Source organism: Trichoderma ghanense (assembly GCF_004382785.1).
Source record: "Trichoderma ghanense strain CCMA-1212 chromosome Unknown scaffold_16, whole genome shotgun sequence".
Classification (NCBI taxonomy): Eukaryota; Fungi; Ascomycota; class Sordariomycetes; order Hypocreales; family Hypocreaceae; genus Trichoderma; species Trichoderma ghanense.
Window position 1 is genome coordinate 382,365 of NW_027395679.1, and position 13,609 is coordinate 395,973.

At 56.6% G+C, this 13,609-nt stretch overlaps 6 protein-coding genes across 6 annotated transcripts; 3 read left to right on the top strand and 3 right to left on the bottom strand.

Annotated features, from left to right (window-relative positions):
• Positions 1 to 396: 396 nt before the first annotated feature.
• Positions 397 to 2,793, top strand: CCMA1212_009400 (Acetoacetyl-CoA synthetase; the record flags this gene model as incomplete). Its single annotated transcript, XM_073706485.1, has 5 exons — positions 397 to 516; positions 586 to 1,104; positions 1,174 to 1,890; positions 1,968 to 2,567; positions 2,635 to 2,793. 5 exons carry the CDS (start codon positions 397 to 399, stop codon positions 2,791 to 2,793), a joined length of 2,115 nt encoding a protein of 704 aa, XP_073555026.1.
• A 124-nt stretch (positions 2,794 to 2,917) lies between these two features.
• CCMA1212_009401 (uncharacterized protein) lies at positions 2,918 to 3,466 on the bottom strand (the record flags this gene model as incomplete). The annotated part of the gene is made up of 1 exon (XM_073706486.1): positions 2,918 to 3,466. One exon carries the CDS (start codon positions 3,464 to 3,466, stop codon positions 2,918 to 2,920), a length of 549 nt encoding a protein of 182 aa, XP_073555025.1.
• Positions 3,467 to 5,274: 1,808 nt separating this feature from the next.
• On the top strand, positions 5,275 to 7,083 carry CCMA1212_009402 (Beta-glucuronidase; the record flags this gene model as incomplete). The annotated part of the gene is made up of 4 exons (XM_073706487.1): positions 5,275 to 5,431; positions 5,494 to 6,124; positions 6,180 to 6,474; positions 6,538 to 7,083. The coding sequence occupies 4 exons, from the start codon at positions 5,275 to 5,277 to the stop codon at positions 7,081 to 7,083; spliced, it is 1,629 nt and encodes a 542-aa protein (XP_073555024.1).
• Positions 7,084 to 7,695: 612 nt separating this feature from the next.
• Positions 7,696 to 8,244, bottom strand: CCMA1212_009404 (uncharacterized protein; the record flags this gene model as incomplete). Its single annotated transcript, XM_073706488.1, has 2 exons — positions 8,043 to 8,244; positions 7,696 to 7,986 (listed from the first exon to the last, which is right to left on the bottom strand). The coding sequence occupies exons 1-2, from the start codon at positions 8,193 to 8,195 to the stop codon at positions 7,696 to 7,698; spliced, it is 444 nt and encodes a 147-aa protein (XP_073555030.1). The 5' UTR covers positions 8,196 to 8,244.
• Positions 8,245 to 8,505: 261 nt separating this feature from the next.
• CCMA1212_009405 (putative ATP-dependent RNA helicase DHR1) lies at positions 8,506 to 12,135 on the top strand (the record flags this gene model as incomplete). The annotated part of the gene is made up of 1 exon (XM_073706489.1): positions 8,506 to 12,135. One exon carries the CDS (start codon positions 8,506 to 8,508, stop codon positions 12,133 to 12,135), a length of 3,630 nt encoding a protein of 1,209 aa, XP_073555029.1.
• A 329-nt stretch (positions 12,136 to 12,464) lies between these two features.
• CCMA1212_009406 (uncharacterized protein) lies at positions 12,465 to 13,531 on the bottom strand (the record flags this gene model as incomplete). Its single annotated transcript, XM_073706490.1, has 2 exons — positions 13,087 to 13,531; positions 12,465 to 13,025 (listed from the first exon to the last, which is right to left on the bottom strand). The coding sequence occupies exons 1-2, from the start codon at positions 13,516 to 13,518 to the stop codon at positions 12,465 to 12,467; spliced, it is 993 nt and encodes a 330-aa protein (XP_073555028.1). The 5' UTR covers positions 13,519 to 13,531.
• Between the last annotated feature and the right edge of the window lie 78 nt (positions 13,532 to 13,609).

A 13,609-nucleotide genomic window follows, 5' to 3' on the forward strand; every position in this document is an offset into this window, starting at 1 on the left:
GGTGGTAACTTGACTGACGGGGACTTACGACATTGGCTGGGGATAGAGAGGACTATATCCGCGAGGTGGGATTCGGTGTTTATCGGCATGGATGATATGGGGCTGGTTGGAAGTAGATCCTGGTCAATGATAGGTAGGACAGGGCAAGGCAGGGGAGAGAAGATGGGGTGAGGAGAAAGGAGCATGGGATATAAGAGGCGGAGGGGACGGATGTTTCGACCTCGGCTTGTGTGTTGTACTGGTGTTGGTTTGTGTACCTTATATATATTGAGCGTGTTTCTGTTTGTGTGCCTGTTTCGATAGTTTTGTGGAAAGTTTGCAAGGCGAGGCTTGATATATATATACGGGGATCTAGCCAGAACGATTGCACTCGATTGGCTTGACAGTGAGAACGAGATGTCTACCATCAACTTTGACAAGATGCCGCGGAAGCTGTGGGAGCATCCGAATCGCGAGAATACCATCATGTGGCGGTTCATGAAGGATGCGAACAAGAAGTTTGGTCTGAATCTCCAGGTCAGTGTCCATCTCTCACTCTCACTACCAAAGCTCCCATGCTCATTACTTGCTTGTATGGGTACGTAGTCTTTCACCGAGCTGTACAGGTGGTCGTGCAACAGCCGCAGCGACTTCTACCGCCACCTCTGGGAATTCGTGCCCTACATCCACGAAGGCACCTACACGCGCGTCGTCGACGAATCGATCCCCATAACACAGCTGCCGCGGTGGTTCGAAGGCGTGCGCATGAATTGGGCTGAAAACGCGCTCTACAGCCGAGACACCTCTTCTTCACCCTCTCCCGAAGCACTTTGCAAGCTGCACAAGGAGGACGATAAGATTGCCTTTACGGAGGTGAGAGAGGGAAATACGGATGTTCGACACGTCTCGTGGGGGGAGTTACGGAGGGAAGTTGGGCAGCTGGCGGCTGCGCTGAAGGAGCATGGGCTGGAGAGGGGGGACCGGGTGGTTGTTGTGGGAGGGCATTCGCTGAGGACGTATGTTGCGTTTCTGGCGACGATGTGGTTGGGGGGGATTGTGAGCTGTAGTTCGACGGATATGGGGGTTGGGGGGCTGTTGCAGAGGGCGGTGCAGATTAATCCCAAGGTGAGTTGAGGATCGTCATGCGCTACGTTGAAGCTGAGATACTGATTGTTTTTGGTGTTGTTGATGTAGTTTGTCTTCTTTGATGATGGCGCCTTGTACAATGGCAAGACGATTGATCTCAGGGAGAAGATCAAAGGCATGATGGAGGGCATGTCTGAATGCGACCAGCTCAAGTCATTCATCATCATCCAGCGCTTCGCAAAGCCCCTCGACACAAGCACCATCCCCAAGACGCAACGCCTCGAAACATTCCTCCAAGCAGGCATCAACAAGCCTCCTCCCGCCTTCGTCAGAATCGACTTCCAAGACCCCGGCGTCATCGTCTTCTCCTCCGGAACAACAGGCACGCCCAAAGCCATCGTCCACGCCGTCGGGCCAATGTTTCTGTCGTGCAGCAAGGAGAACCACGTCCATCGCGACATTCAGCAGCACGACGTCGGACTGCAGTACACGACCACCGGGTGGATCATGTATCTGGGGAGCATATCGCCCAATGTCTACGGCGCGCGCTGCGTGGCGTACGACGGTTCGCCGCTTGTGCCTGATACGAAGGTGTTGCTAAGAGTTGCAGAGGAGCAAAGGGTTACGATTTTGGGGGCTGGGCCGCGGTTGATGGGGGAGTGGATGAAGAGGGGTGTTGTGCCGAGGGAGGAGTTTGATCTGGGGAGCCTGCAGACGGTGATTTCGACGGGGATGGTGTTGCCGGAGCGGATGTTTGAGTGGTTCTACGATAGGGGGTTTCCGGCGAGGGTGCAGCTGGCGAACATAACAGGGGGTACAGATATCGTAAGTTGTCCTGTCTTCTCTCCCTGTTTCTCCTTTTCCGGCAGAGTGATATGGCATCTTACTGATGAGATAATTAGGCGGGCGCTTTTGCCCAGGAGAACCCCCTGGATCCCGTCTACGTCGGCGGCTGCCAAAACGGCTCCCTCGGCGTCCCCATCGCCGCCTTCGACCACGATCTCCCCGACGGCAGCACCGGCACTCCGCTTCCCCCCGGCCAAGCAGGCGATCTGGTCGCCACGGCGGCCTTCCCCAACATGCCCGTCTTCCTCTGGAACGACGGCCCCGGTCCCGCCCCGGGACCAAAGTACCGTGCGGCGTACTTTGAGCGCTTCAAGGGCGTATGGGCCCAGGGTGACTTTTGCGCGATTCACCCCCTTACGGGGGCAGTTTACCTCCTGGGACGGTCGGACGGGGTGCTGAATCCGAGCGGAGTGCGGTTCGGGAGCGCGGACATCTATGTCGTGCTGGAGAAGTGCTTCCCGGACGAGATTGCGGAGAGCTTGTGCGTGGGGCAGAGGAGGCCGCAGGACGGGGATGAGCGGGTTGTGCTGTTTGTGGTGATGAGGGCTGGGTTGAAGCTTGATGGCGGGTTGGTGGGGAGGATTAAGGGGGCGATTGCGAGGGAGTTGACGAAGAGGCATGTGCCCAAGTATGTGTTTGAGGTGCCCGAGATACCGGTATGTTTGACTCGCTTCCCTATGGATTTGTCCTCGAGCGGATGGTGAATATTGACTTTGCGTGCAGGTTACTGTGAATGGCAAAAAGGTCGAGATGCCCGTCAAGAAGATCATCTCGGGAGAGAGGGTCAAGCCGAGCGGCACGCTGTTGAATCCGCAGTGCTTGGACCACTTTTACCGGTATCAGAAGATTGAAGAGCTGGAGGAGCCGCGGGCGAAGCTGTGATGAATGGGGTATAATTCATTATAGAGCTAGCTGACGAAACCTCGAGATGTGCCTCTCAATATGTGCTTATCTTACAAACTCCGTACCATTACCACTTCACTATTGTCCACTCGTCACTGCACATTCAGATCCCCTTCCTCTCCCCCTTCTTGTCCGCTTCCACAAACTTGCCCCCGTTGATGCCATACCGCCACGCCATGTACCCAATCATCCCTCCCACGCTCCCCATGCCCGCCGCTCCCACCACCCCCCTCCATCCCAGCCTGGCCGGGCCGCCCGCCCCCCTAACCCTCATCAGCCCCGTGGCCAGCAGCGCGGCCCCCATGCCGGAATACGTCCAGTCGTCGAGCTCGAGCTGGCCCCTGTTCTCGAGAAGCCGCCAGCTGCGGTCCTGCCACTCGATGGGTTCCCTTCCCCACATGCGCGCCACGAGGCCGACGCCCACGACGGCGGTGGTGATGACTGTGCTGCGGGTGACGGAGAGGAGGAGCTGTTCGGGGAGAGGGGGGCCGGAGGGACGGCGGAGGGAGGGGATGGAGTGGCGGAGGGAGGTGAGGGTGAGGCCGATGATGGAGCCGGTGGTGATGGCGCGGGTGAGGACGTGGGTTGTTAGGATGAGGTGGGAGAGGGGCTGGTCTTCGGCGTAGGGGGTGTGCGGGAAGAGGCGGGACATGTTGGCTTGTGGGTTGAGTGTTGTTCTCCCTTTGGCTTCTTGTGGTTGAGCTGTGGTGTTGAGTTGTTGTCTGTTTTCTGGCTTGTTGTTGAGTTGTCGGTGTTGGTTGTGGTTGTGAGTTGAGCTCAACTACATGTACGCTTGAGTCTTCTAGCAAGGAATGAATTGATTGCTGTTGAACAAGTTGTTGACGGTATAAATAAGGCTTTTGTCAGTCAACAACATGATATTCAAGACGACGAAGAGACTGTTGCGAGAATTTATACAGCTTCCTGTGAAAGAACATCTTGGTCGCATCCTCTGACGCAAATCAGGTGATTCGGGTCATTCTCAGCTCCCCAAACTCGCATTCGCTTACGGATAGTCCCAGTGCTTATTCCTGCGCCTCTTTCAGTCGTAGTGCCTCGAATCGGTAACCCGACTTTACGTAGCGCATCATGCGTGTGAGGAGGTATTGGATACTTGATTTTCGTGTGTGAATACTTCTTTCATTTTGACAGTCATTGAAGGATTCGAGCCTGAGCACAATTCCTGCAGAGTTGAATCTTGTACCTTGAGTACGTGCTCTCCTACTTCCCTTGACAGTCATATGCTACTCTCCTTCATTCTCCTCCCGTGAGGTGCTTCTTTTTCTTCTTCACAAGTCAGCCAATTGCATTGCGTGAATTTCTAATGGGAGGAGAGCTTCGAATTAGGTAAGCTCACCTGGATTGTTGCCCGGACTTTGAAGCCGTACTGAGAATGAACCATCACAGAAGCCACATCATAGAAGCAGCATGGCATGACCAGCTTCCTCAAAATATTTGATCAAACGAGCAGCAATTGATCAGTCATGATGCTGTACCAGCAAGCTTTCTTCAGAGAACCGGATTACCGGTACCGCCTGGATGACGGTGTCTTTCTGCGTTCTGTCCCCGTTGCATAGACCTGGTGCAGCATTTATCCGTAAGAAACGGTCAAGTCCAGAATGAAAAACGTCCACCATGTCTCAGCCCTGTCACGACATTCTGCCAAAGTCTTCCACTTTCCCCAACTATGCGGGGGTCCTGCTATTCAAAAGCAAGGATTGGGCTATAATCCGGATTCTACCAGAGAGACGAATCGCGGGGAAGCTTGACCGGCTCGACACCCCATTCGCGGAATCTCGCTGTTGCGGTGCTGGCCGTGGAAAAACGTCGTGATTCGGCCCGAGAGGCGGGTTAAGCCAACGAGTCGACATGGATTGCATGGCAGCGTGGAGAGAGCCAGAAAGGTCTTTTTTTCTTGGGCTTTTGGTCTCTGGAGATGCTTTCTGACAGCTTGGGCCCGCCAGTCCATAGTTGTCTGGATGGGCTGTTCGCCTGGACTTTGAAACAAGCTGCATCTTCATCATCTGTGCTTGAGGCAGCAGCAGGTGGGAAAAATACCAGGGTTCACTCACCTGGGAGAAGAGCAATCATCATCCCATCTATACAGTCCCTTCCTCAAGCAGGAGCTGTCTTCGTCAAGCTCCCGTTTGGGTAGGTGATGTGACCCTCCGCCTCCCCCAGGGCCGAGGCCGCTCAACCACGAACCACATCATCGACTAGACTAGCAAGGTACGAGGTTGCATCACATCAATGCGGGGGACGGAATGGGGGACTCAAGCTTCAATCGTCAAGTAATGCTACCATTCGGAAAAGATCATCCCAGCTGCGAGCTGCGGGCAACAGGGCCCGGAGACGGGGAGGCAAGGTATAAAATGTCCTCGGCAGCGCGTCTCCTCTTGCTCTCTTGCCGCTTCTACTTCAGCTCTTTATGCACGGATCCGGTCAATTGACGACGACATCATGTTGACACAAAGCGCCCTCGTCGCGCTGCTCAGCGCCGCTTCGTCTGTCTCGGCGCAGGTCTATACCGTGCCCTCTCAGCCCAATCCCAAGGGCGAGCCCCTCGATGGCTTCGTGAGCTACTCGATTGAGTTCTCTTCCTTCCCAGAGTTTGCTGGTAAGAACTTCTTCTCATGTGATGCTCTTCGACGGCCAATTCGTTCTAATCATCTCCCATAGGTAACAAGTCGTCTCCCAACTTGTTTTCCTACAACCTCATCAACAACCTCGGGGCTCTCTCTGGCTCCAAGCCGTACATTCGCGTCGGCGGCAACACCCAAGATTACGCCCTCTACAACGCCTCTCAAAAGACATCCCTAGTCGGCATCGTCGACCCCAGCAGATCCCCCGACTACCCAACCACCATCCACATTGGACCCTCGTACTTTGAGTCCTACGGCACCTGGCCCGGCGTCAAGTTCTCCCACGGCCTCAACCTCGGCCTGGGCGGCAACAGATCGGAGGGATGGCAGACCCTCTCCGACACGGTCCCTCTGGCTTGCAAGGCCCTCAGCCACGGGAACCTGTACACGTGGGAGTACGGCAACGAGCCCGACCTCTATTCCACGTCGGCTCAAGGCCCCGTGCGGCCGTCGAGCTGGAACGAGAGCACGTATGTCTGGCAGTGGCTCAATGGCACGGCCGAGATCAAGAAGCAGGTCCTCAAGCACTGCCCTGCTCTGGCCCTCTTTGGGGAGCCCACGTTTATGGCTCCGTCTTTTGCCGGCACGGGCAACCATCTCAAGGCCATTCCCACGTTCCAGGACGGGCTTGACAAGAACAAGAATATCGAATACTTTTCCACCCACAAGTAAAGCTTCCTCTTCTTCGACTTCTAGATAGGGTCATGCTAACACGCAAAACAGCTACATCAGCGGCGCCACGTCTCCCGGCGTCACCCTTCAGGGCACCCTGATGAACCACACCAGGACCGTCGGCTCCGTCGAGGGCCACCTCCCCGAGTACAACGCCATCTTCACCACCGCCCAGGCGCAAAAGGCGACGCCCCTGATCTTTGGCGAGTGCAACTCCCTCTACAACCAGGGCCGACCCGGCCTGTCCAACACCTTTGGAGCCGCGCTCTGGGGCATTGACTTTAACCTTTATGCGGCGTCGGTCGGCTTCAAGCGCGTCCACATGCACATGGGCACCAACTATCGTGTAAGTATAAGACCCCCCGGCCCAGGATCTCCTGTCAACAACGCGGCTGACATACGACGACAGTACCAAGCCTGGCAGCCTGTCGAGACGGACCTGGCCTCCAGGGGCACCAAGGCCCCCTACTACGGCAGCATCACCGTCGCCGCCACGCTGGGCAACTCGGCCCTGCTCCCCGTCAGCATCACCAACCTCCCGCTGCCCGACGCCCGCGAAGCCGCCTACGCAGCGCACTACTCGAGCGGCCTGCTCAAGGGCCACCTCGCCCGCATCACCGTCCTCAACATGCGCGGCTACAACACCACCGTCGACGGCCAAGGGCTCGAGCCCGTCGCCAACCCTCCTCCTCGGCCCAGCCAGACGTATACCTTTGCCGTGAGCGGCGTGCACAACGGGGCGCATGTCGGCGTGCAGCGGCTGTTGGCTAATGGCAGCGATGCCATCACTGGAATCACGTTTGATGGATGGAGTTATAATTACGAGCTGGACAAGGGGAAGCCTGTGAGGCTGCATAATGTGACGGTGGGGGAGACGGCGGTTGTGAGGGATGGACGGGTGACGGTTGATGTGCCGGATTCGTCTGCGGTAGTGCTCAACTTTCCTCTTTTGTGAGAGGATCGATTAAAAGTCAGATATAATCTGTGAATGATGAGCTGAGTTTGCTATGCTCTATATCTTGGCTTTCTGAAATGATGGCATATGCGGTGCTACCGTATGCTTAGATGGGGTTTGAGATTGTACGATAGACTGAGTGAGGCTTATAGACGGCAATACGGCCAAAAGCTTTCAACCAATCACGGGCGGATGGTTTAGTGGTATAATTTTCCCTTAGCATCGGCAGCGGTCCAGTTGCCTCCCGCATGGGAAAGGTCCGGGGTTCGATTCCCCGTTCGTCCAGGGTTTTTTCTTTTTTGCTCTTTTGAGCCAATGCATTGAGTTGGTTATCCGGCTTCATTGATGCATTTTGGCGTCTTCTTTTGCTTATATTGCTTCGATAGACGTGACCGATGTTTCTCATTCATGTTGGTCAAGACTCGTCATCAGCATGAATGAAGCAAACACTTAACTTATCATCAGACTTTCCGTGTGAAACCAAGTTGTTCATCAAACGTCGGGGCTAAAGATCGATGAACCAGAAATTACGTAGCATACACGTTCATCATGGGCGTGTGCAATATATGGTGCTCATATGTTTCATCCCATCTCCATTTCTATCAATCCCGTTCACAGCACTTTGAGAGCCAGCTCAAAGAGATCGAAAAAAGCCTCCTGCTCCTTCTCCGCCTTGGCGAGCCCAAACCCAAACACCAGCGTCCGTCTCTCCTCGGGAGACTTGAGAGAGATGTGGCTGGCAATCTGCGAGGCGTACAGCTGTCCCAGTGTCTCCCTCTCGTCGCCGCCCCCTCCCAGCAGCGTCTTGGGGGCGAGGTGGGTGGAGGGGAGCAGGCCGTGGTTGGTGCTCGGGAGGGCCATGTCCACGATGCCAGCTGTGGTTCCCATCATGGGGACTTGGATCTGTCGTGCTGTCAGCTTCATACACGTCTGGGTTGTGTGAATTGAGCAGGACTCACCCATTGCGCCAGTCGGCCTTCCTGGCTTATTGTGATCATGATCTTGTCGGAGAATTCCAACAACGTCACCTCCGTAGGAACGCCATTGACCAGTCCAGAAGCTGCTTTACTCCGAGCTGGAAAAGGATCTTGTCTTATATCTAGCGCAGCCATTGTGATTTTTCTCGGATTCCCCTCGAACGACTGAAGATCCAGGGTAAGTCTGTCGAGCTTCGTGAAGCTTTGAGAATGAAGCAACGGAATCGGGGTCCCCGCACTATTCCCAAAAGGTGTCGAGACTTTGGCGGTCAGCAGCGGCACAATCACTTATCTGCCAAAATTTCTGGTTATCGGACCTTTTTGCTTCCCGCGATAGCGCTGCCATTTCCAACAAGCCGCCGATTTGGCACAACCTCATCTCCAGCATTGAGCAAAAAAAAAATGTCATAAGAGACCGCTCCCAGAAAAACAAAAAGCCTCAAAGATGGCGAAATTCGTCCCCAGACAGCGCAAGCACAAGGTGCTCGCCCGCGAGCGCGCCAAGGAAAGCGCGCGCCACGAAGTCGAAGACACCAACCAGGAGATCCTCCCGGCCGCCGCCGCGAAGAAGAAGGACCTCGAGGAGAAGAAGGCCAAGCTCAAGGAGCAGCTGAAGCAGGATGGCGCCAAGGTGAGCGGCAAGAAGGCCAAGCGCCTGGAGAAGTACATCGACAACAAGCTGCGCAAGGACGAGAACCGCGAGCTGCTGGCGAAGCTGGCGGAGCGCAAGATCGACACGAGCCTGTTTGCGAGCAGCAAGGCGCTGGGGCAGGGGCGCGAGACCAAGAAGCAGGCGCTGTCGCGGGCGCTGAGGGAGCATCGGGCGGGGGTGGACCCTACGGCTTCGGTGGAGGGCATCTTGTTCCAGGAGAGGCCGGAGGTGGATGAGGAGGGAGAGGACGAGGATGATGCGCACATGTCGGATGATGCATCTACGGCTGCGCCTGTGGCAGAGGCTGAGGCGGAGGTGCCGAAAGAAATTGCTGAGCCCGCCAAGGAGACAACGACGCCGGCCGTTGCTGCTGGATCAGGTTTGAAGCGGCCACTGGAACTGGACGACGAAGGCCGACCCGTGATTCAGAAGCGACAGAAAAGAGGAGGACTCAAGACCAAGGTCTCACTCGCCGCGACCCAACAGCCAGCTTCAGAAGAATCAGAAGATGAGGAGGAATTTGGCGGTTTCAGCGGCGATGACGAGGACAAAGCCCAGGAAGACGAATCCGATGAAGAAGAATCTGAAGACGACTCGAGCGAGGGTTCCGAAAACGACGACTCCGAATCCGAAGAAGAAACAAGCGAGGAAGAAGACGAGGACGAAGAGATAGACGAAGAACAAAAGGCCCAAAGGTCGTCTTCGTTCAAGGCATGGGCCCACCAGCAGCGAAACGAAGCGCTTGGGTACCAGCCCGTAGACGCAACTGCGGCTGTTCTAGAGATACCCAAGCCGGAGAACTTTGTCCCGAGAGCGCCCGAACAGGATCCATTGCCAATGGAACTACAGGTCACCGAGAAAACATCACGAAAAGTCTACAGCGTGCCTGTTGTGCGAACACCCGAGATCCAGGAGGCTCGAATGAAGCTGCCCGTTGTTGCTGAGGAGCAGAGGCTGATGGAAGCGATCCACAACCATGATATTGTCGTTATTTGTGGCTCGACTGGTTCGGGTAAAACCACGCAGGTGCCTCAATTCTTGTACGAGGCGGGCTATGGATCTCCCGACTCTCCAACACCGGGCATGATTGGTGTCACGCAGCCCCGTAGGGTTGCTGCCGTCAGTATGTCCAAGCGAGTGGCAGACGAGCTGGGCGATCATTCAAAGGCTGTGGCCTACCAGATCCGTTTCGAGGGCAACGTCGACGAAAAGACGGCCATCAAGTTCATGACTGACGGTGTCTTGCTGCGAGAGGTTGCGCAGGATATTACGCTGCGAAAGTACTCGGCTATTGTCATCGACGAGGCCCACGAGAGAAGCGTCAACACCGACATTCTGATTGGCATGCTCAGTCGAGTCATCAAACTGAGAGCCGAGCTGTCACAGGAGGACCCGACCATCAAGCCCCTGAAACTCATCATCATGTCTGCTACGCTAAGGATAGAAGACATGACGATGAACCCGACTCTCTTCTCAACACCGCCCCCTGTCGTAGAGGTGGAAGGACGGCAGCACCCTGTCACCATCCACTTTGCACGGCGGACGCACCACGATTACGTGGAAGAGGCGTTCCGCAAGATCTGCCGCGGCCACAAGAAACTGCCCCCTGGAGGCTTCTTGGTGTTCTTGACGGGTCGCAATGAGATTCTGCAGCTGAGCAAAAAGCTCAAGGCGGCTTTTGGTGGCTCAAGAACAGCCGACGGTCCCAAGGTGCAGATTTCAGCGACAGAAGCGCCGGTGGAAGTCGAGGATCTCGAATTCGGTGACGTCGACGAGCATGACTTTGACGACGTGGATGGCATTGAGTCTGACGACGAGGAAGGCGAGGGTGAAGACGAATTCAAGATTGAAGAGGAAGACGAAGTCGTTCCCCTCAAGATGCAGGTCCTGCCACTCTACTCCCTCCTCCCCGTCAAAGAGCAGCTGAGAGTCTTTGAAGAGCCTCCCGAGGGAACCCGGCAAATCATCCTGGCAACCAACGTCGCCGAGACGAGTTTGACGATCCCGGGCACTCGATTCGTCTTCGACTGCGGACGCTCCAAGGAGAGGAACTACGACCGCCTGAGCGGCGTCCAGAGCTACGAGATTGGGTGGATCAGCAAAGCCAGCGCAAGCCAGCGCTCGGGTCGTGCTGGACGTACGGGACCCGGTCACTGCTACAGACTGTACTCTTCGGCCGTCTACGAGAGAGACTTTCCCGAGTTTTCGGACCCCGAACTGCTGCGGATGCCCATCGAGGGCATCGTGCTGCAGCTCAAGGCCATGAACCTGCAGAACGTGGTCAACTTCCCCTTTCCCACGCCCCCGGACCGGCAGATGCTCGCCAAGGCCGAGAAGCTGCTCACCTATCTCTCCGCCATATCGCCCAGCGGACAAGTCACCAAGGTCGGAACGACAATGTCCTTGTTTCCCCTGTCGCCGCGCTTTTCAAGAATCCTGCTCGTGGGACATCTCCACAACTGTCTTCCCTACACAATCGCCCTCGTGGCAGGCCTATCCGCCGCAGAAGTCTATCTCCCAGAGAACACGGCGATTCCCGCCCTCGCCGAGAAAGACGACACCGAGATCCGCACGGCGGCGGACGTCATCGCGGAAGACCGCCAGGCCAACGTCCGCCGCTTGTTCAACCAGGTCCACAAGAACTTTTGCTTCCTGGACGACAAGTCCGACGCCATCAAGCTCCTGCAGGTGGTCGGCGAGTTCGCCCACGAGCCGACGGAGGAGTGGTGCGAGAAGCACTTTGTCCGGTACAAGGTCCTCAAGGAGATCCAGCAGCTGCGCAAGCAAATCACCGACCTGCTCCGCGCAAACATCCCCTCGTTCGCCGCGCTGCAGTACCAGGACAAGCTCGACCCGCCGTCCCCAAAACAGGTCTCCGCGCTGAAGCAGATGACGGCCGCGGGCTTCCTGGACCAGGTCGCCATCCGGGCCGATCTCGCGCCCAACCCGCCCGAGCAGTATAGGAAGCCCCGTCGGGCCATTGACGTGCCGTACGTCCCGCTCGTTCCCCTGCACAAGCCCGGCAGCGGCGAGAACCCTTGCGTGTACATCCATCCGTCGTCCTGCCTTGCGCACGTCAGTCCGCAGGAGTGCCCCGAGTACATCGTGTACGCGTTCCTCCAGCGGGCGACGCCCTCTGGCGCGCTCGACTCGGGGAAGACGCCCAAGACGAGGATGCATGCCCTGACGGACGTGACGGGGGGGCAACTTGCCGGTCTGGCAAAGGGCACGCCGCTGATTAGTTACGGGAAGCCGATTAAGGAGGTGAAAGCGCAGAGTCTGTCCGCGGACGGGGCCACGACGAGGGAGTGCTGGGTGGTGCCGTATCTGAGGGCGGAGAACACGGCGGGTCAGGGGTGGCCTTTGCCGGCGCAGAAGGTGAAGCAGAGAAAGGTGGCGGGTAAGGGGTGGGTTGTCGAGTGAAGATGACGATGGGGATGGCTTAGAGAGTATCTCGTACGGCGTTATTGGATGGGTAAAACTCAGTGAGACTTGTGCTTTTTAGATATGAATATCAATAAGCGATATATTCCAAGATCACTAGAATAATTCAAGCGTGTAGTACTTTGTATGGTTCCGTATTGATCAGTTGCTTGTTGCCTGATGCTGTCCTGCATGTAGATCTATGTGCCCGCGTCATGACTGGACTTTACCTTCAAACAGGGTATCAAAAACCATAACCCAAACGCCGCTTTTATCCTGTCCCCTTTTAAACCAAAACGCCAATCATAATCACACAAATCCCAGACAACTCATGAAGCCGCAGGAGTCGCCGCCGGCGTCACGCTAGGACTCATCTTGCTCTTCCTCCGCTTCAACTTGGGCGACGTCGCCGACTTTGGCGTCTTATCCGCCTTGCTATCCTTCTTGTCATCCAGCTTCGTGTTGATCATGGGCGGCCCGCCCATGGCGCTGATGCCCGTCGCCGCGCCCGCGCCCTGCGGAGGGAGCACCGGCTTGCGGCCCGTCGACGAGAGGTGGAACTCGCCGGGCTTGCCCGTGATGGGGATCTCGTCAATGTATTCTCCGCCGTGGCGCAGGTGCATCATGAAGGCTTCTTCGGCGACTCTGTCGAGGGATGGGGCGTCGTGCTTTGTTGTGGTTGCTGCTGCTGCTGCTGTGGAGGAGGCGGGCTTGGTGTTGGGGTCGTCGACGGCGGGGGTTTGTTCTTTGGATTCTTGCGGCTTGTTGGGGTGCTGCGAGGAGGAGGACTGGGTTGAGGGGAGGTGGTAGACGTGGCCGGTGGAGGGACGCCATTTGCGGGCTGCTTCGGCGGCGGGCAATGCCCTTGCGATGGCTGTAGAGATTGTCATCTAGAAGAAAGACGAGTTAGCTGGGCATGTGGAAGAGGTTTGGTATCTAGATGAGACGCACTATTCTCGAGGCCAGAATGTCCGCCAGCGTGGGCGCCATGTATATATTCTCCCCCACGACGAAAAACGAAGCATGCAGCGTGATCTCGTCGTCGTCCTGGTACCGCTTGCGCCTCGTCTGCTTGCGAATGACCCAGACTCCCGTGCCCATGCCGGGCCCCGTCTCGGCGGGCTCCTCGCCGACGATGAACTCGAGCCCGGACATGGTCTTGAGGCGCGTCTCAAAGGCCTCGCGCGTCTGGATGTAGTGGTACATGGCCATGTTGTTCATGGCCTGGGCCATGATGACGGCGTTGTTGGAGGTGCGCTCGAAGAAGGGCGACTCGGCAAAGTAGAAGAGGATCGTGTTGGAGTGCAGGCCGCCCATCTGGGCGACGATCTGGGGGGAGCGCCATTGGATCTCGTCGAGGGGGGGATCGTTGGGGTTTGCCATTTTGAGGGCTGTGCTGTTGCTGGTGATGGAGGGAAAGGAATGGCGAGGTTGAGGTGGGCTCAAGGCTGTAGAGATGCGTAGAAGCTTTTAG